Source organism: Enhydra lutris, unplaced genomic scaffold, assembly GCF_002288905.1.
Source record: "Enhydra lutris kenyoni isolate GAN:26980312 unplaced genomic scaffold, ASM228890v2 scaffoldscaffold31, whole genome shotgun sequence".
In the NCBI taxonomy this organism is placed as follows: Eukaryota; Metazoa; Chordata; class Mammalia; order Carnivora; family Mustelidae; genus Enhydra; species Enhydra lutris.
The window spans coordinates 12,484,675-12,506,371 of record NW_019154115.1 but is presented as its reverse complement, the minus strand read 5'-3'; the positions used below and the strand labels follow the sequence as shown (position 1 = coordinate 12,506,371).

Genomic DNA, 21,697 nt, shown 5'->3' with positions numbered 1-21,697 from the left:
AAAAAAAAAAAGTTCTCTTTAAAGAAATGCCCCGGAATTTTAAAAGATATATTTATTCTTAGCTGCTAATGGTAAGAGTTGTAAAATCAGTGTTTACTGAATGCTAAGTACTGTGTTCCATCACCACAGTCATTAAACAGCCCTGGGTGGTGACTGTGTGTTACCGTCCAGCCCCATTTCACAGATGAGGAGAGTAAGGCTCAGAGAAGTTAAGTACGCAGCTCTGTTGAGTATAGGACAATATTATCCCTACTTGAGAGCTGGGACCAGTTTAGGGTGACAGAGTCCAAATGTCTTCTCACTGTATCTGCCATGCTCTTCCCTCTCTGATGTGAGTTAGTCTTAAATGTAAGGCAACATCTTTCTTCAGATTCATAGCACATGAACTATTTTTCTTTTTAGTGATTTTTGAGGTAGTGATGTTAAATCTCAAGAAGCTGAGGAAAGTGGGGGCTGAAATCGTCCTGACACAGTGAATTTACTGGTGAATTTGTATTCGGGCGTAGCTCATAGCTAAGCCAGCCCATGAGTCTAAAGCCTCAGGAGGATATCTTGGTGTGGTAGGATTTTTTTTTTTTTTTTCCTCCCGAATGAGGTGAAACAAACTGGTCAAATCAGTTTATCCCTTTAAAGAACTACTACCCCTCTTGCCCTCTTCTTAGGGAAAATGTTTGGGTTTTCTCCTCATTCTTAGATGGTGTCCCTTCATTTCTTCTGGGCTTCCAGCATCTCTGACTTACCTCTTAGAAAAAAGTTATGTAGGACTTTAGAATTCCAGTAAAAGTCAGATCCAGGTTTTTAGTAGGCCTCTCGTAAGACCTGTTGCCCGGATGTCTTTAGAAACATTTAGAAATGGAATGTGATCGGCGAGGCGTGTTGGGAGGAAGGGTGTGGTGCCAGAGTTACCTGAAGACATCTTCCCATCTGAAGGCTGAATCACAGCTTTGCTGACGGAGGAGTCCTTTCCGGTCCCGTCTTCATTTCTTAGGTGTAAACTCCTGAGGATCTAGGCAAGCTTATGAATTCCTGTGTTATACAAGCCTTCAGATTGGAACTGTACAGGGGCAAATCCATTGCTAAGACCGAGAAAAGAAATGTGACATGTCGCTCTCTCTGACCATGGTTTTGCTTTTGTTTTTTTTGCTTCTCTAGGCACAGTATGAAAACCCACCACATATCTATGCTCTGGCAGATAATATGTTCAGAAACATGATCATTGACAGAGAGAACCAGTGTGTCATCATCAGGTATGGGAAAGAGCCTTCTTCAGAGTAGAAGGCGTGAGACCCTGGCGGAGTTCACGTTCGAGGTTAAGGAACGCTGTTTTTTTCTATAGGTGCTGGGGTCAGAAGCTGATTGACGTACCCAAGAAACGAGCAGGCTGTCTGCTTTGTCTTGGTTTATTTTATAACTCTAAATCGTAAAAGATTTTGCTTCCCTGGGGTTACGGTTTATACTTCTGTCGTGGGAGGCAGTAAGGCTCGAGGGCACATAGTGCTAGCCTGCCTGAACTAGCGTCCTGAAATATCTCCCCTCCCACTTGACCACTGGCTTCACTCTGAACTGGAGATCTTTTATGTCAGGAATACACTAAGTGTGCTTCTCTATTTTGTCAGCAGGAGTCCTTTTCCCTAAGTCCCTCTTTTTCCTTTCCTTAATAATTTCGTAGTTCAAGTTCAAACTTTTTCAGTATCCTTTGTCGTTTGCTTTTAATCTACTGAGGGCATCCCTGGCAAACACCAGGCTTAGGTGTCTGTGGCTACATCTCAGAATCCTTCCAACCTGAGCCAACTCTGAGTCTTTGCTGGGTTTAAGTGCTTTCACAATTTTGTTTATTATGATGAACATTTTCAAACATATGGAAAACAGACGCATCCATATTCCCATCACTTAGAACTCAACGGCGATTCACATTCTGTCATATTTGCATTCCTCTTTTTAGTTCTTCCCTTTTTTTTAACTGAAGCGCTTTTGAAGAATTTTAAGCTCTGGCTATTTACAAACAAAGATGAGAAAGAGAATTATAATTATATATTATATATGTGTATAATATATATTATAATACGCTCCCGTGGATCTGTTTCTAAGCTTGTGCAGATCTTACTCTCTTGGCCAATGCTCTGGTCCTTCTGTCCTGCCCCTACTTGATTATTTAAAGCAAATCCCAGGTCGAGAATCATTTCACTTTGTCACTGAATTAGGATGTGCCTCTCAATGATCGTTCTTACCATACCTGAAAAATGAATAATCCTTTTAAAGTTATCTAGTGTTACCCGTATCCGAATTCCATGTCTTGTTTTCACTCAGGCTCCCAACAAGGCTCACACAGAGCCCTTAGATGTTTGTGTCTCAGGACTCTTGATCATTAACTATTTTCTCTGATTCTTTTTGTTTACTTGGCTCTTGTTTGTTAAAGAAAAAGTTATTTGTCCTGCAGAATTTTCCACAGTCTGGGATTAGCTGGTTATGTACTGTGTAACTTTGCACTGTCCCCTGGATTTCCTATAAATTTGTCATTAGATCTAAAAGTTTGATCAGGTTTGGATTTACTATTTTGGCAGAAATGTTTCATCCGTGATGCTGTGCACTTAGGGCCTGTTGGCCTTTTGGTGTGCTGTTCAGACAACCAGTGGGTCCATCCAATATAAATTCTCATTTCACGTCATGGTTTAGTTAGTGGTTGAAAAATATTTGTTTTCTAATTCTGTCATTCCTTCTACATTTATTACTTGGAATTCTTTTATTGGGTTACTTAAAATACAATTTATGTGGGGAAAACTAGATATAAGGCTTGATTTGTTATCTTTACTTACCAACTTTTGAAGCAATGAGTTGATGCCCTTAGCAACCTCCCAGAGTAAACTGTTTTTGTTTTTGGTTTTTTTTCCAGAGTCTTTCCAAACAAATGGGTTTTAAATATGTTACCTGTTTACTTACGTGATGATTTTTCTTTGGGGCTCAAATGGTCCTATCTTCGGCCATTGAGAGCCATTTGTATTGGCTCCTACGTCCCTTTGACGTGACCCCAATAGACTTTGATGGTTTCCTTAGTTAAGATGTCAGGCTCTGGGGCGCCTGGGTGGCTCAGTGGGTTAAAGCCTCTGCCTTCCGCTCGGGTCATGATCCCAGGGTCCTGGGATCGAGCCCCTCATCGGACTCTCTGCTCAGCAGGGGGCCTGCTTCCTCCCCCCCCCACCTCTGCCTGCCTCTCTGCCTACTTGTGATCTTTCTCTGTCAAATAAATAAATAAAATCTTTAAAAAAAAAAAAAAAAGATGTCAGGCTCTTAGGGCACCTGGCTGGCTCAGTGGGTGGAGCATGTGGCTCTTGATCTCGGGGTTTTGAGTTCTAGCCCCGTGTTGGGGGTAGAGATTGCTTCAGAAAAAAATAAAAATAAAAATAAAAAAGACGAATAAAAGGTACAGGCTCTCTTGTGCATTTTCTGCTGAGCCCTGGAGTCAGCCATGTCACCAAAAAGTTCATTTTACTGGGAAATGGGCCTTAGAGACCACCAGTCTAGTCACTAAGAGTGTTAAAAGGCCAAAAAAAGTGAACTTTTTTTTAGAAAAACATGAGTACATACTGAGAATTTCCAGTTCATTTTTAAGATTATGGGGGGTGGGTATTAAGGAGGCACGTATTGTATGGAGCACTGGGTGTGGTGCATAAACAACAAATCTTAGAACACTGAAAAAGATAAATAAAGTCAAGCTCTAGTTAAAAAAAAAATTATAGGGTGTTTGCTTCTTTGATATCTATATTTGCACCCCATTTTTCTTTCTTTTTTTTTTAGATCTATCTATTTATTTTAGAGACCGCATGCATGCGAGTGGGGGGAGGGGCAGAGGGATAGAATCTCAAGCAGACTCCCCACTGAACGTAGAACTCAACTCTGGGCTCAGTCCCACCACCCATGAGATCCTGACCTGAGCTGAAACCCAGAGTCAGACACCTAACCAACTGAGCCACCCAGGTGCCCTGTCCCCCATTTTTCTTATGCTGAAAATCTTGGTTCCTGATGACATTATCACAGTTAATTGCTTTAAACTGTGTGTGCAAAAAGTATAAATATAAATGAATAAACATATATAATAGATAAAGCAAATAAGTTTTGTTAATGCTTTAAAATAACTAGCAATATTATTAATAGCACTACTGAGTTCACTTTAAAATTTGTTATTCTTTTGTCCATAGAATGTACAGTTAAAATATTGGGTCTCGGGGCGCCTGGGTGGCTCAGTGGGTTAAAGCCTATGCCTTCGGCTCAGGTCATGATCCCAGGGTCCTGGGATTGAGCCCTGCATCGGGCTCTCCACTCAGCGGGAAGCCTGCTTCCCTTCCTCTCTCTCTCTGCCTGCTTCTCTGCCTACTTGTAATCTCTGTCTGTCAAATAAATAAAATCTTAAAAAATAATAAAACAAAATAAAATATTGGGTCTTAAAAGTCACTTAAAATAATCCTTTTCTGTGTCATTTGTGCCAACCCAACCTAACAATTAGGTTCATTTATTTTATTTTGGATTGTAGGGGTTTACAATTTTTTTTTTAAGATTTTATTTTATTTGACAGAGAGAGATCACAAGTAGGCAGAGAGGCAGGCAGAGAGAGAGAGAGGAGGAAGCAGGCTCCCCGCCGAGCAGAGAGCCCGATGCGGGGCTCGATCCCAGGACCCTGGGACCATGACCCGAGCCGAAGGCAGAGGCTTTAATCCACTGAGCCACCCAGGCGCCCCGGGGGTTTACAATTTTTAATTTTAATTTTGTTTTATAATTATATAAAACATTTATATGATTCCAAAGTCAAAGCTACAAAGCAAGAACACTGAAGCCTTTCAAGGTAAATACAGATTTCAGGTATTTCAAGGTAAATATAGACTTTGTGACATTAAATACTTCCATACGTATGTCTGGAAAATAAAAACATTTCCTTTCTGGGGTGCCTGGGTCGGTTAAGTGCTCTGACTCTTGGTTTAAGCTCAGGTCCTCATCTTGCGATCAGGGATCGAACCCCGCCGTGGGCTCCAAGCTGAGGGTGGAGTCCAGTTCAGTTTCTCTATCCCTCTCTTTCCCTCTCTCTTAAATAAATAAATAAAATCTTAATTTTTTTTTCTTTCTTAGCACCAGGACCATTATCACAACTAAATAATTCGTCGTAATTTAATATCATCTAAAAATAAGCAGTCCACATTCAAATTTCTCTAATTGTTACAAACATGTCCTTACCTGCTGGCTTACGTAAATCAAGGAACACTGGTTGCATGTGGTCATGAATCTTTTTTTTTTTAATTAATTAATTTATTTGAGAGAGAGAGAGAGAGCAAAAGCGTGAGTGCACGCAAGGGTGGGGAGGGGCTGGGGCAGAGAATCAATCTCCAGCAGACTCCCCATGAGTGCGGAGCCTGATGTGGGGCTCGATCCCATGACCCTGAGATGAGAGAGTGAGCTGAAACCGAGAGTCAATTAACCGCCTGAGCCACCCAGGCGCCCCCCGCCTTTTTCTCCCCCAATGGTCGTGAATCTTTCTTTTTTCCTTTTTTTTTTTTTAAATCCTACCATAGTTTCCCTACTCCCACCATTGTATTTTCACGATGTTGACTTGGTAAAGAGAAAGATCCCGATTCCGTGTAGACACACCTTCTAGATTTGTCTAATTGCTCCCTGATGGTCTCGTTACACTAATTCCTTTGACTGGCTTTTCTGTAAATTGGAAGTTAGATCTACATACTTAATTAGATGCAGGTCAAGCCCCTTTGGAAGGGATTCTTAGGTGCTGATGAGTTATTGCTTAGGAGGAAATGCTTCTGTGTAACCCCAGGTGGAGGTCACTGACCAGTGGATTAGGTGGGAGGTGTTTTCTTGACCGGAGCTGAAGGAGAGAGTATAGGGTGAGTTTTCTGACACACTCCCGTGTCCTTTGTCCTTCCTTCTGGGACTCTAATGAGATGAGAAAGAAGGGAATGGTCTTGTTGCCTGAGCTTCACGAGACTGGAAGATGCTTCAGGGACCCAACCCAAACTCGCCCACTCAAAATCCCCCTCACCGTCACTGCAGGTGTGCGGGCACGGAAGCGGGATGTGTGCCTCTTCTAGAATCCTGCCACTGTTCAGGTGGCAAAGACTTGAAGACTGGCCCCAAGGGTTTCTGGGGTGGCGGCTGTGCTATTAATTCAGGAGAAGGTAGGACAAATTTCTGCTTTGGCTCCTGAACTAACTACCCAGACTTGGGCCACTCTTCACAGGTTAAGGCACAGTCCTACAGAAGGCCGCTTGCCCTTCAGACACCGGCTACAAGTTTGGGGGTTCCCAGGGCACCCTCACTTCTGACTAGCTGGATCCAAGTTCAGGGGTTCCCACCACCACCTTGGGTTCAATAATTTATCAGATTGGCTCACTGAGCTTAAAAAAGTGCTGTGCTTGCGGTTACAGTTTTATTATGGCAAAAGGATACGCATCAGAACCAGACCAAAGAAAGTCTGGGAGGGGTCCAAATGGGAAGCTTCTGGTCATCCTCTCCCCCTGGAGTCATGGATGGTGTTACCTCGTTCCAGTTATGATGTGTGAGTTGGCCACGTAGCCTTGCCACCCAAGGAAGTTTACCCGAACCTTTGTTGTGCAGAGTTTTAATCTGGACTCACTCCTGTACTGCCCCCCACCCCTATCCTCCCACCCGCACCCCCCATCCCCTCAGCCCCCATGATTTCGGGCTAATGCCTATGGTCTCTAGTTCCTCCAGGGGTCAGTACTTATATGATGCTTTCCAAAGCCCTTACATTAATCACTGTTCCCGAAAGCCCCCAGGCAAACAGAGGCACTCGAATCCCGCAGGACATTCCAGGCCCCTAGAGATTCCTCCTGAGGCAGAAGGCAAAAGCCAGACCTCTCTTTGTGTTAATTCCTTACTGCCCAAGAGCTGTGGTTTATCTGCTTTGAGAAAGTCGCTTTGCTGTCTCTGAGATGCTGTGGTTCCTTCTCCCTAGCACGGGGATCCTGGGCAGCAAACCCAACACTTGTCTGGGCCTCAGTTTCTTCTTCAATGGGTGAACTGATTGACCAGATGACCTCTGAGGTCTCTCCCGGTTTTGGAACTCTTTCTTCCAAGTAATGCTGGAGGGAAGAGAGAGCAGGGAAATGCTGTTTTCCGTAGACACACCCAAGTTCGCAAGCCATTGCAGCCACTGGCGCTGGGAGAGTTGGGGACTGAGTGGAATGCTGCTTGCCCGAATGCATTTGGGAACAGAAAACAAACCCATTGTCCTGGGGGCTGGAAGGGAAGCCCGCTCCTTATATTAAGGACTTCTGCCACGGCTGGTAAGACAGACTGGGAGTTTTTAGAATCATCTCATTAGGAAATAAAAAATTAATGATGGCCTCATCTCTCCCATGTACTTTTAGACCTTCCCCTCCCAAGTTCCCAGGTATGACACTCTTTAGAGGGGAGGATGGCAGCACATAAAGGCGGTATTATCAGTTTCCTCCCAGGATTGCTTATGTTTTCCTAAGAGGTGGATATGGTGACAGGATGGATTGGCAGCTGACTATTCCAGGACTAGAAATCAGCTTAGCAGATTGAATTTAAGAAGAAAGAACTTGGGGCGTCTAGGTGGCTCAGTGGGTTAAAGCCTCTGCCTTCGGCTCAGGTCATGATCCCAGGGTCCTGGGATCGAGCCCCGCATCGGGCTCTCTGCTCAGCAGGGAGCCTGCTTCCTCCTCTCTCTCTCTGCCTGCCTCTCTGCCTACTTGTGATCTCTGTCTGTCAAAAAAATAAATAAAATCTTTTTTAAAAAAAACATCATATTAAAGAAGAAAGAACTCAAGGAAGAAGACAGGTGCTTTCTCAAGTTCAGGCCTCCATCCAAGCTTCGGTCCTGAGTTTTACAAACATTTATAGACTGGACTTGTCAAAATAGCTGCACTGGGGCAGCCTCGGAGAGGCTGACTGTGGCCAAGCACAGCACGAACGAGAGTGAACTAGACTTCCAAGCATGATTTTATAAGGAGGATTCTGCCCTGGACAGCTCAGTTAATTATTTCCCTGGAACAGAGTCCACAAGGGGAGCCATATTCCCATTTTAGGGTGGAGTTCAGGGCAGGGGGATGATCACATTGGCTCCTGCCATCAGATCATGACTCTGTCTGGAGACAGTGAAATAGGGTGTTTTTCTCCTCCGTGGTCTGTTTGCCTGGGGGACACCCAGCATTTCTGCTGTTTATTTTCCTACCCCGACTCCCATGTAGGTCAACCCCCTTTTAGTAACCCTCACTCGCCTGCCAGCCCCTGCCATCCATCAGGTCAACTCCTAGTCATGAATAAACACCCGGGATTCACCTTAGGTGTTCCCCAAGTCTTCTCCAACAGCCCATGGGCAGACATGAGAAAGAACCCCAATTGTGGGAAATGAGAGATCCTGGATCTCCAGTGTAGGCCTTTTTTCCTAACCTGTAGGTTCAAAAACTATGGCCTATTGCATGTTTTTGTGAATAAAATCTCACTGGAACAAAGTGTTAGCCATCTGTGTCCCTATTATCTTTGACTGCCTCTGTGCTACATTGTCGCAGCTGGGTAGTGATGGAGACTGTACCCGGGCCTTTATGAGAAGAAGTTTAGCAGCTCCTGCCTGAAGCACAAGTTATCAGTGTAATAATCCCATGTATGTGACATGCAGCATCTCAAATTTCACAAATTCGTGATGGTTCTCTTTATCTTACCCATGAATATACTCCTTCACCAACTCTCTCTTTTCCAACCATGGTTGCTAGATGAATGCTTTCAAACTGTTGTCCTTTAATGTTGTCATTTAAACTGTTCACTTCTGCCAAAATATCTCAGTGGCTCTCCATTGCCTAGTAGGGTCCAAAGTCCGTAGCTCTAGTAGAGACCGAAGTCCCTAACTTGGGACACCTCCCACTTTATTTTCTACTGTTCTAACCAAATTGCTGGGTGTTTGTTTGTTTATTTGTTTGTTTGCCCTCCAACGGGTCAGGTTCACTTCTGCCTCCAAGTCCTTGCCTGGGTAGTTCTCCCGGCCCCTCCTCACCTCCTCCAGCCTTTCTCATCAACCTCAAGCCAGTGATCTCTCCATTTCCTGAATTTCAGTAGCGCCTCATATAGCCCTCATTTTCACCTACTTAGTATCATGATTATTTAATTTGCATGTGCTTATTTTAAGTAGCTTTTCAATCCTTGATGACTAGAAACTGTTATCAGGCTTCTGGGTTTCTCCAGTACACACAATAAATGTTTATTTCATGATGCTTTTGAAACCGAAACACTTGAAAGAAGCTCTAAGTGTTATTTGTGTTTAAGTGAGGGGGAGATCACTTTGGACTAGAACAGTTAGCAAAGGTGTCATGGAGATGCTGGGACTTGATTTGAGCCCTCCCCACCAGATGTGTAGGAGGAAGAAAACATGAATGGCTTGAGAGCCTCTGGAACCCACACTGTGTGATGGGGAGAAAGTGAGGAGGATATCAGTGTGGTTGTTAAAGGTTTCTATTGACACGTTGTCCACGTAAATTACTTGCGGGCCAGTTTTACTTCTGTTTCTGTATCTTAGCCACGTAGCATTTGTGTAGCCCTGCCGGGAGGTAAGTGTGATTGGGTGACAGGTCCCTCCTTGAATGACAGGCTGGGTGATCTGGGGTAAGCCTGTGCAGGGACACAATGCACAAAAGGCTGGTTGACAAAAGGAAGTCTATGCGTAGAAAAAGGTGAGATCTTGAGAGCATGCAGGTAACTGGGGAGGTTATGAGGCCCTGACCTGAGCTGGAAAGGTGAAAAGGAAACTGATGTGTGACATCAGGATGTGTGACATCAGGGTGGGCACTGTCATGGGGACTCCGGACAGTGCCAACAGGTAAACACAACCACTCGAGCTCCGTCAGTGTCATTGACGATGATGAGCTCCTGAAGACACAAGTAGACACCTGTGAGTCCATTACATGGCAACCCATGTCCACTTAGCTCATCTGTCTTCCGTGCTACAAAATGCAGAATTTGGGTTTGTGTTATAGAACTACATATGTGATGCCTTTGGATCTCCCAGAGACATCATTGCCAATCTATTTAATAAAATAATTGTGTCAGGGAAACTGGGTGGCTCAGTTGGTTAAGCATCTGCCTTGGGCTCAGGTCATGATCCCAGGGTCCTGGGACCTAGTTCCGAGTTGGACTCCTTGCTCAGTGGGGAGTCTGATTCTCCCTCCCCCTGCTCATGCATGCTCTCTCTCTTTCTCTTTCTGTCTCTCTCTCTCTCTCCCTCTCAAATAAATAAATAAAATCTTTTTTAAAAATAAAATAGGTGGTAAGAGGTAAATCGTGTGGTAAAAGGGGAGGGAGAACCAGCAGGTTTTTGTGTATTCTTTACCATCTATATTTCCAGACAAGAGCTCGGCAGTGTTTCTGGGGCCCATGCCTGGTGACCTCTGTGGGGACCTAAGGGGCTGTGAAGAACATGTATGTGGCAGTTGTATTGCCGCTATCAAAAATGAATTCCTGGGGCGCCTGGGTGGCTCGGTGGGTTGGGGCCTCTGCCTTCGGCCAGGGTCCTGGGATCGAGCCCCGAGTCGGGCTCTCTGCTCAGCAGGGAGCCTGCTTCCTCCTCTCGGCCTGCCTCTGCCTACTTGTGATCTCTGCCTGTCAAAAAATAAATAAAATCTTAAAAAAAAAAAAATGAATTCCTATCCCTTTTGGCCCCCGCCAGCTCTTGCCATCCTGGCTTGTTTTAAAACTATGTTGTCAATTTGAAAGCATTGCATTGGGGGCAGTTCCTAATTTTATTTTTTGCTTTGAAATATTCTGCTGCATTTGTTTTCCAAAGACTAGGGCATTCTGTCCTTAATGTGTCCAACACCAGTTTGTAAAGTCTTGACAGGTGGCATCCTGAATCCGTGCCAAGTAAATATTGTTTTAGGAATAAATAAAGACCTGAGAGATAGCTTGAAGATATGTCCCTAGCATTGGGTGACTGAATATGAAAACCTTCATAGAGGAAGAGGAAAAGGAGATAGCTGTCACGATTGGGTCTAAGATTTCTGAATTATCTGCTTCAAAAAAGACATTTTGGATTTGGAATCCCTAAGCTTTGGAGTAGTAAAGGTTAAAGATGAAAAGATTAAAAAAAAAAAAATCAGAGCCCCTCTAATATTTGGCTTGTGTCCCGTCTCCGTTCTCTGTGTCTGCACCATCAAGTGTCTCATGGATTCTCAAGCTACCTTCCTGTCTTTGATGTATTTCAGGAACCTTTTATTATTAGCATTGGAGCTTCTGTTTCTTTGGTCCACCCAACTTCTTGTTTATCCCAGCAGCCTTGGCCTTTGAGGCTCCCTGTCCCTCTGGCCAGGCTTTGGGAGACCCTGTCAGCTCACCCCCAGGGCTGGAGTCTGCATGAGAACTGCCCTCTGGCTGAGAGCTTTGAAGAGCACGACCTCAGATCTGCCCTGTCCCCCAAGCTCGCTGCAACTCTTACCTTCCAGCTGGTGTGATGGTAGAAATTCCTTTACCACCAAAGAATGTTATTCAGGAAGCCTGACTCACTCGCTAATTAATAATATTATCCCAAATCATAATCGTAGCCCCCTTTTGGAGTCCTTGCTTTAAGTCTCTACATCTTTTGGTTGTATCATTGACAGCCCGGCAGATGAGGTGTTCCTGCCCCACTTCTCACCCCGCCCCCCAGCTTTGTACGTCAAGAAACGGAGTCTCGGGGCGCCTGGGTGGCTCAGTGGGTTAAAGCCTCTGCCTTTGGCTCAGGTCATGATCCCAGGGTCCTGGGATCGAGCCCCGTGTCGGGCTCTCTGCTCCGCGGGGAGCCTGCTTCCTCCCCTCTCTCTCTGCCTGCCTCTCTGCCTGCTTGTGATCTCTCTCTCTCTGTCAAATAAAAAAAAAAAAAGAAAAAGAAACGGAGTCTCAGCAGCAAAGGAACCGTGTTAAACATCTCACATTTGCAATGCGGCAAAGCCGCACTCTGAGCCGGGGCTGCTCAACTCCGTTATTATACTCTTTCCACGTCTCCCTGCTGCGCTGAGCCAACAGGTGTCAGGTTAGCTGGGTGATCATCTGTTAGCACCCACGGTCACGTGGTGTAGTAGAAAGAAAGACCTCGGGGGCTGAGTCACAAGGTGGACTCAGTTCTGTTCTGTGTGAAGTCTGTGACCTCGGCAATCTTCAGTTGCTTCAGCTACAAAACGAGGATTAATGCCTTAAAAGAATAGCGGGAAAGCCAAAACAAGAAATACACATAAATACAGGTTTTCTTAAAAGATTTTATTTTTATTTATTAGAGAGAGAGAGCACGAGTGGAACGGGGAGGGTGGGGTACAGGGAGAGGGAGAAGCAGACCCCACGGCTGAGCAGGGATCCTGACTCGGGGCTCGATCCCAGGACCCCGGGATCATGACCTGAGCCAGAGGCAGACACTTAACTGAGTGAGCCACACAGGCATTCCCAAGGATGTTTTTGAGCTGTTAAGGAGTGCTGTAAAGTATCTGCTAATAACATTGAAAATAATTTCAAAGCTAGTAAGTAAGTAGCTGAGCTGGGGCTCAAACTTGGTCTTCAGACTAAACATTTGAGGCTTTTCCTAGTGCGTCAGCCTGGGCGGAGAAGAGCGCTGCCATGAGCCGGTTTTCTTGGCAGACTGTAGGCGAACTTTGTGTCTGCTTGACAACATTGATTGGGAGGAAACAAGAGCTCTCTGTCTTGTTCACACTTCCCTCGTTACGTTCAAGAGTGAATTTTTATCATTCACTCGGTGGCTTTGGCAGGTCTGTGATTACACCCTTAGCTATGGCACGATCCTTAGGATTTATTTTTCAGTGTCGGGACGGGCTGTGACTGATCACCCCTTTCTCTGCTGTCCTGGAATCCCCCAGGTGGGCACAGAGCTGCTTCCCCTCAGACCTGGTTCTTGCCCAGATCCAGGAGGGCTGCCAGGAAGGGAATGTGTGAATTGAATCTTTGGATGAGGCTATCCCGAACCTTCTCTGGTGTGTTTCTCTGTCTTGATCACATGTGATCACAGGGATGCAGGCTATTATTTGTCACTTCCCACCGTCTGTGAGATAATCAATGTTTTTGGCAGAAGCCCTAATTAGGGAGGTGTCTATCCATAAAGACTCCGGTGTAGTGAAAAGTTTGATGATGCTATGAACCGTGGTATTCATGGAGTGACTCTGCAAAACACTGTTGATTTTAACCGACCAGCTGACCCGTATGAGGATTTTAAATATATGCCTTGATCAGAAGTGGTAGAGCCAGACTTCTTTCCTAGCAATGCCGCTCCCTGGCTGTGTGTCCCTGAGCGAACTGTGTAGCGTTTCTTATCAAAGAATGGGGCAGAGAGCGCCTACCCCACAGGTCTCACTCGGGTCAGATGATTGATGGATGCGAAGTCAATGCAACGGTCCCTGACATGCCTTAGCTGCTTACTCCCTGTGCAGTGCTCAGTGATTCCATCCACTAGTTGACTCCTTTCAAATCTTAGGAATTGATGTTATTTCTCATCTTCTGGACTATTTCTCACACACACATATGTTCATCTTTTGAACTCTGGAATCAGGAAAGAAAATTTTTTCTTAAACTATCACTGTATTTTTTACCCTTGGGTTATACCTTTTGAACTAAGAGTCAAGTTGAATACTAGTATGTCCCGATATCCAAAAGTAGGGTTTGAGAGAATCCGTCCCAGCGGAAGATTTCAGAACTTTATTGTCTTCTCAGTCCCCCTGCCATGTTGACACAGTCGGCCTCCAGCTCCTTCATTTCCCAGAACATTATGTTCGTCCTTTTCCTTTCCCTTATGCCTCTACCACCTTTCCAGCTTGTTCTCCTTGGGGAGCTTCTTTCTCAGCGCTCCCTAAATGTCAGTGGTCCCCATTGCTTTTGACACGCTTTGAGCTGCCAGCAACAAAAAATCTAATTCAACCTGGCTGAGAAATTAAGGCAATTTTTTTTAAATTTTTCAAATCAACATATAATGTATTATTAGCCCCAGGTCTGTGAATCGCCAGGTTTACACACTTCAAACACTCACCATAGCACATACCCTCCCCAATGTCCATAACCTCACCACCCTCTCCCTATCCCCCTCCCCCCAGCAACCCTCAGTTTGTTTTGTGAGATTAAGAGTCTCTTATGGTTTGTCTCCCTCCCAATCCCATCTTGTTTCATTTATTCTTCTCCTACCCCCAAACCCCCCATGTTGCATCTCCACTTCCTCATATCAGGGAAATCATATGATAGTTGTCTTTCTCCGATTGACTTATTTCGCTAAGCATAATACCCTCTAGTTCCATCTACGTCATCGCGAATGGCAAGATTTCATTTCTTTTGATGGCTGCATAGTATTCCATTGTATATATATATACCATATATATATATACCACATCTTCTTTATCCATTCATCTAGGTTCTTTCCATAGTTTGGCTATTGTGGACATTGCTGCCATAAACATTCGGGTGCACGTGCCCCTTCAGATCACTGCGTTTGTATCTTTAGGGTAAATACCCAGTAGTGCGATTGCTGGGTCATAGGGTAGCTCTATTTTCAACTTTTTGAGGAACCTCCATGCTGTTTTCCAGAGTGGTTGCACCAGCTTGCATTCCCACCAACAGTGTAGGAGGGTTCCCCTTTCTCCGTATCCTTGCCAACATCTGTCATTTCTTGATTGGTTAATTTTAGCCATTCTGACTGGTGGGAGGTGGTATCTCATTGTGGTTTTGATTTGCATTTCCTTGATGCTGAGATGTGGAGCACTTTTTCATGTGTCTGTTGGCCATTTGGATGTCTTCTTTGCAGAAATGTCTGTTCATGTCCTCTGCGCATTTCTTGATTGGATTATTTGTTCTTTGGGTGTTGAGTTTGATAAGTTCTTTATAGATTTTGGATACTAGCCCCTAATCCGATATGTCGTTTGCGAATATCTTCTCCCATTCTGTCAGTTGTAAATTAAGGCAATTTATTATCCCACGTAACAGAACATGGAGAGATCGTGGGGACCTCAGGGCTGGTGGCTTGGTGGTCCATTGATGATCAGGGACCCGGGTTCTTTCCAGCTCTCTGCGTCACCATCCAGACATCCTAAGATTTGTTCTGGTTCCCCTGGGTGGTTGCAAGTGGCTACCAGGGGCAATCAGAGTAACGTCCTTCCTTACGTCCTAGAGGGGAGAGGAGCCTCTCCCATGAGTCCTACCTTCAGTCTAATGGGACAACTTTGTTCACATGGACTCTTGAGTTGCTGGGAGTGAGGGTCAGGTACAGATGGGCTCCTCTGAGCATGGGACCAGCCTCTCTCTGCCTGATGTACCAGACACGATCCCTGAACCAAGTCAGGAAATTGCAAGGGAAGGGGAGGGTGGGGAAAAGACCTTGAGTGGGAACCATCAGTGGCCACTACAGTCCCCAAGGTCCCAGTGCAGCCTGTGCTCAGGCACGCTTCTCTTTGGTAGTCCCACTTCCTCTCGCTCCCATCCTGGTATTCTCATCCAGAACCTTTCCCTGTGCGTCAGGCTCCCATTTTCAACTACCCGCTGACCATACCTATTAGCCACTGATCCAGACAACTTACAAGAGGGAGAATATATACATTCACATGTACACAGGTGACCAGATATTCCATTACTTCTTCCTTCGCGTCCTCAGATTTGCAACGTTTCCTCTAAACTCTTTTAAACAATTTATTTTGAAATAATTCCAGTTGTACAGAAAAATGGGCAGAATAGTTCAAGCAACTGTCTTCTTCACCTAGTCTCCCCAACTGGTAACATTTGGCCACATTTATGCTCTCTCCCAAACCTTCCTCCAAGCATATGCGCACAGACACAGTTATTGATATTACCAGTGATGTTAATATTTTTCTGAACCTTTTAAGATCAAGCTGCAGATGTGATAACTCATGACCCCTAAACTCTCCAGTGTGTATTTCCTGAAAACAAAATGTTTTCCTACCTAACTGGTTATAATACTCCAGATCAGTACACTGATCATGGTCCAGCCCCACCTAACCCATAGACCCCATTTACATTTTACCAGTTCTCCCCCAAATATCTCTTTCCATTCTGCTCCAGGATTCTTTCCGGGAATACATATCTCTTCAGACTCTGTCAGTTTGGAATAGTTCCCCAGATTGCACTCAGGGGACACATTGCAAGGTTTACCCAATATGTGTATTTCCTGCTTTACAGTTTTAAAGAGTTCAGGCATTATACTCAGTGGGCTGACCTCAGCTTGGGTCTGTCTTGTGATTCCTTCTGGCCAGACTCAGGTCATTCCTGCTGAGCAGGACTTCCTTAGAAACAACACTGTTCTCTTGAGCAGTTGGTTGGGCCCGTACATGTCTGCTATGTTTCCTCTGATTAAGTTCTCCATATTTTCTTTTAGGATAAGTTAGCGTTTTGTGGGCCTGTTTTGAGACTATGGCAGAATCCTGCCCCTCATTAAACCGTCATCCACTGTAGCATCCACTGAGGACTGCGGCCCAGACCTGTCACCTAAATGACGGTTGCCAAATGGTGGTGCTCTGTTTCCATAATTTCTTCTGTGTTCATTAGTTGGCACTCTACGATAAGAAAGAGTTTTCCCTTCTCGCATGTTCTTGATTGATCTTGTATTATGGCAGTACGCTCGGACTATACTCAGTGATCATAATCCAGTACTGTCACGATCTCCATCAGTGGGAGCCCTTTCAAGCTGGCTCTCATGAGCTGGACATGTCCACATCAGACAGTGTACGTCTCTACTTTTGGACATTACTACGTGTTCTAGGCTCAGCTTGCATTTTCCCTTGGCCCAGCCTTGGAATTGGCCATTTCTCCAAGAAGGCTTAGTCCCTTCTGTTTATTTATAATCTGTACATATACACTATACACAGTATACATACACTACACACACACACACACACACACACACACACACACACTTTATGACTTTCTGTGTCACCTTTCTTTCTAATAGTCAAAATGGATGTCTTTAATACCGATCCAACCCCTCAGGGTTCTTTCTTCTTTTCAGATTTGTTAATACTTTCTCTGACAAGGAGAATCTTGTTTCACATTATTTTCAATTTCCCTATTGCTCAGTCTAATTTTTTTTTTTTTTTTTAAAGATTTTATTTATTTATTTGACAGAGAGAGATCACAAGCAGGCAGAGAGACAGGCAGAGAGAGAGGAGGAAGCAGGCTCCCCGCGGAGCAGAGAGCCCGATGCGGGGCTCGATCCCAGGACTCCGAGATCATGACCCGAGCCGAAGGCAGCGGCCTAACCCACTGAGCCACCCAGGCGCCCCTGCTCAGTCTAATTTATGTGCTCAATCGACTCAGTCCCCCAGTAGCCAGCCATCTCTTCCATTCATTACCTCCATGCTCCCCTCAACCTCCCTGTGGCTCTGAGGCCCAGCCCACAATGCCCACCGGCCCCCACCTCTGGGTGGCCCCTCAGATGCCCTTCAGTGCTCTGTAGCCTTAGTCTCTGGGTTCCTACAACCACATGAAATAACCACAACCCTGCCTGGGGGTTTTATAAACACTGATCTTAGCGATACAGTATCCGCCGGCTCCTGAGGCCCCAAACCAAGATGTTGTTCTTGATTCCTCTTTATCCATCTTCTGTCAAAACCCATCTCTGGCTAAGTCCTACCGATTTTACTTCCAAATAGGGCAGGACTTTACCCTCTTACATCTTTGCCACCAGCACTGCCCTCATGGAGGCCTTCATCCTCCTCCCCAGATCCTCCACATCCTTCTAACCCGGCCGTGTCCTTCCAGCTTGGCCTCCATGCTCCACACCTGCTTCCCATTGATGACCGCAGCGTTTCCCAGCTATGCTGGGTGTATTTGACATTAAAGTGAACGCAGAGGACGATCCCATGCTTTTTTTTTTTTTTTAATTTTTATTCTTCTAAGGATTTTTATTTATGTATTTAACAGAGAGACACAGCGAGAGAGGGAACAAAAGCAGGAGTAGTGGGAGAGAGAGAAGCAGGCTCTCCCAGCTGAGCAGGGAACCCGATGCGGGGCTTGATCCCAGGACCCAGGTATCATGACAAAGGCAGAGGCTTAACAACTGAGCCACCCAGGCGCCCCACATGTTTAGTTTTATTTCAGTGCTCCTGCTTCTGTCAGAGAAAAAGAAAGAAAAAGAATATCCTCTGAGCTGAGCCTCGTTTTCTCCAGTCCATCCTGGCTCCTTTACCATCCCAATTCACAGGGAAGTAACCACTGTCCTGATTTTTAAATATCACCTTCCCTTTTCTTGATGGTGTTACTAATTACATTTGCTTCTGTAACCAATCTCTTGACTGTCTTTTTGGGCTGTTGAACATGAGGTAAATGGAACCCTACTATGTGAGTTCCATGTATTCCTCTGCAGCTTGCCTTTTTTTTTTTCCACACAACATTAAAGTTCCTGAAATTTACTGGGAGAGAGAAGCTATGATTTCCCCCCCCCCCCCCCCCGAAATTCATATGTCACGGTTTATTAGTTTATTCTGTGTTGGTAGAAATTTGAATTATTTTCACAAATAACTATTTTATTTTTGTGGTATTTATTTTTAAGGTTGCCATTTTGGGGTACGCCGTCATGGTTTTCTATTTATAGCGGTCATATATATGTTCCTTTTAAAAATGAAGTAAGTAAATTGAGTCGATTTAGAGAAAAACACTCAGTCAGTAATAGATCCATTGGTCTTCAGAAGAGCGGTAAAGGCAAAATTCATGAATATGATGTGGAAAGGACCAGAGTCTGGTCTGTATAAAATAAGAAATACTGACTGCTGCTGACCAGAGCCCTTGGTCCTTCCTCAAAACCGATACCCAAGGCACTGTCATGGACCTTTCATCCCCTCCCAGTCCCTCTCCTTCTCCCTCCAGCTCCCATTCAAGTCCCTTTCACCTGTGGTAGTTCCTTTCAGTTGTACCCAGTGGGTTTTTGTCTCCAGCTGGGACTCGCGCTTCTCCCTTCCCCCGTGGGTCCGACTGCACGTGGGCCCACATGCCCCACCTGGCTATTACTCGTCTTGTTGAGACTTGAAATAGTTGTGATTTCCTTTAAGAATCTTTTCTTAACATGCAGTCCAGTCAGGGGTACCTGCCCGCCCCCCGGGAGTCCATGAAACCGTAGCCCCATCTACATGGTTTCCCGGGAGCCTGTGTGCACTCCCCTTCCCCAGCAGGCAGTGAGCTCCTTCGGGGCTGGAGCCCCTTCCCCTTTCCCCTCCAGCCCAGAGCTTGGCCCCTGGAGGAGTGACAGTACATGTAGGGTAAACAAAAGCACTTCCTATTTCTGTTTTAAGTGTTTCTCTTTTGTAAAGTGCAAACAAATCCGAAGTGGTAAAACAATATTTCAATGACATTAACTTGATCAGTTACCAGGGAACAGTAGTTAGTGCGGTAAGAACTGTTAGAGAGGGGTACCTGGGTGACTCAGTCAGGGCCTCTGACTCTTGGTTTCAGTTCAGGTCATGATCTCAGGGTCTCCGGATCCAGCCCTGCATGGGGCTCTGCGCTCAGCACAGAGTCTACTTGAGTTTCTCTCCCTCTGCCCCTCCCTTGGCTTGTGCTTACACACATGTGCATTCTCTTTTTCTCAAATAAATAAATAAATCTTAAAAAAAAAAAAAAGAACCATTACAGATTATTTTGAGACTAGGAAGGAGGAGATGGGAGTAGATTGATGAATCTTCGAGCAGTAGAAAAGATCGACTCTCCTTGCTCTATGGGAAATCTGCTGAAAAATACAACAGGAACGTGTTTATATTTGTTAGAGTAAGTTGAAGTGAATTTAAAACACTATTGATTTCTAAGTGAGGTATAACTTTCAGACTCACAAAAGCAATCATGGTCCTGGAATCCAATTATTAATATACCATTGTAAATAGCTTTTCCCCCTAGAACATTCTTTCCATTTCTTTGAAATTTTAGCATATGTTTCCATTTCTATAGCTAACACACACAGCATATTATTTCCTAATTGAATTGATATTTCCTATGAAGTCTGTCTTGACTTTGTTTTAAATTTGCTTGGCTGGTTCCCAGCCAGTTATATAAGAACTGCGGAGTTAGTTAAAAAATCTTATTTCTAGGTCCTGTCCTTGGAGACTGGGATTGGAGGCAGGTCAGTAGAGGAGCCCAAACATGAGCATTTAAAAAGTACTTTGAGGGTTCTGGTACGCTGCTAGATTTAGGGACCCCTGGGTCATTTTTCTGATATAAAGCACATACACTTGCAGCATATTTTTTTGTCCATGTTAGAAGTTAAGTGAAGGCAATTGAATTAAGAAAGACTGCCTGTAACCATGAGCAAAGCAAATTCCCTAACTGCTGTGAGATGCAAAGCAAATAATTTTAGGCATGCTGTATAATGACTGATGCCTTACATTCTTTTAACTTGCGTTTTAGTCCAGAGGAAGAAATAATATTTTCCCATCCCCAAAGGACCAGTGTAGTTATGGTTGTATATACTGTAAGCTTCAAATAATTATGTAACATTCTATTATTGTACCATATTCTGAGCAAATTATCAGCCTCTGATCAATAGAACTTTTTTTTAAAGTGTTTGTAAATGGAAACCAAGAAATGAAACTTCCAGTCAATGTTCAGCCAGAACTAATTATTTTAAAGCTTCTGAAAAATATCACAATTACTAGAATGTCAATGTTCTATTATTGGACTTGGCATACTTATTTTAATACATGAAATGAATTATGTTCCATTATTCTTCTGTTCTTTTGCTTCCAAACCAAAGAAATAAAATAATTCATGTCTGATCACACTATTAACCAAAGATACAGTGGGGGAATAACTATACTTTTATTTCATAATTCTAATAGGTTTTGTTGCTTTTCCTTTTCTCTCTCTTTCTTACACACACACACACAGACACACAGAGCTTGCTTCAAGGAATTCTGAACACGAAAATATGTTTACTCATCCTGATAAAGGAAGCTGAAGAATAAAGAAATTGATCAGTGTTGATTATCACTGAGATGTGTGGTTCCACTTTTAATAGAAATGCTGTCTTTAAAAATCTGAAATGTATGGGGCGCCTGGATGGCTCAGTGGGTTAAAGCCTCTGCCTTCGGCTCAGAACAGGATCTCAGGGTCCTGGGATCAAGCTCCGCATCGGGCTCTCTGCTCAGTGGGAAGCCTGCCTCCTCCTCTCTCTCTGCCTGCCTCTCTGCCTAATTGTGATCTCTGTCAAATAAATGGGTAAAATTAACAACAAAAAAAATCTGAAATGTGTAAGTAATTACCTATCAAAAATTTAAGCAATTAAGAGGAATCACATCCAAAGAAAAAGGAATCATCTATATATATCAGCCCTTCAATTAGTCAGAAATATTTCTTTTTTGGAAAGATTTATTTATTTATTTATGGGAGAGAGAGAGAGAGAGAGAGAGAACGAGCACACAAGCACAGGTGGAGGGGCAGAGGGAGAGACTCTACTCAAGCAGACTCCACTATGCGCATAGAGTCCAATGTGGGGCCCAATATTATGACCCCAACATCATGACCTTGACCAAAATCAAGAATTGGACACTCAACCGACTGAGCCACCCAGGTGCCGCAAGTCAGAAATATTTCTTTTTCTTGGGATGCCTTGGTGGCTCAGTCATTAAGCATCTGCCTTTGGCTCGGGTCATGATCTCATGGTCCTGGGATTGAGGCCCGCATGGGGCTCTCTGCTCAGTGGGGTGTTGTTTTACCTAGT

The 21,697-nt window shown here is 44.4% G+C and overlaps 1 protein-coding gene across 1 annotated transcript in view; it reads left to right on the top strand.

Moving 5' to 3' along the window:
• LOC111153190 (myosin IE) overlaps positions 1-21,697 on the top strand; it is a 195,201-nt gene that overhangs the window by 92,110 nt on the left and 81,394 nt on the right. The window contains exon 4 of the mRNA XM_022512053.1: positions 1,153-1,247. Within this exon, the coding sequence (XP_022367761.1) occupies positions 1,153-1,247 (95 nt within the window). The remainder of the gene's footprint in view (positions 1-1,152; positions 1,248-21,697) is intronic.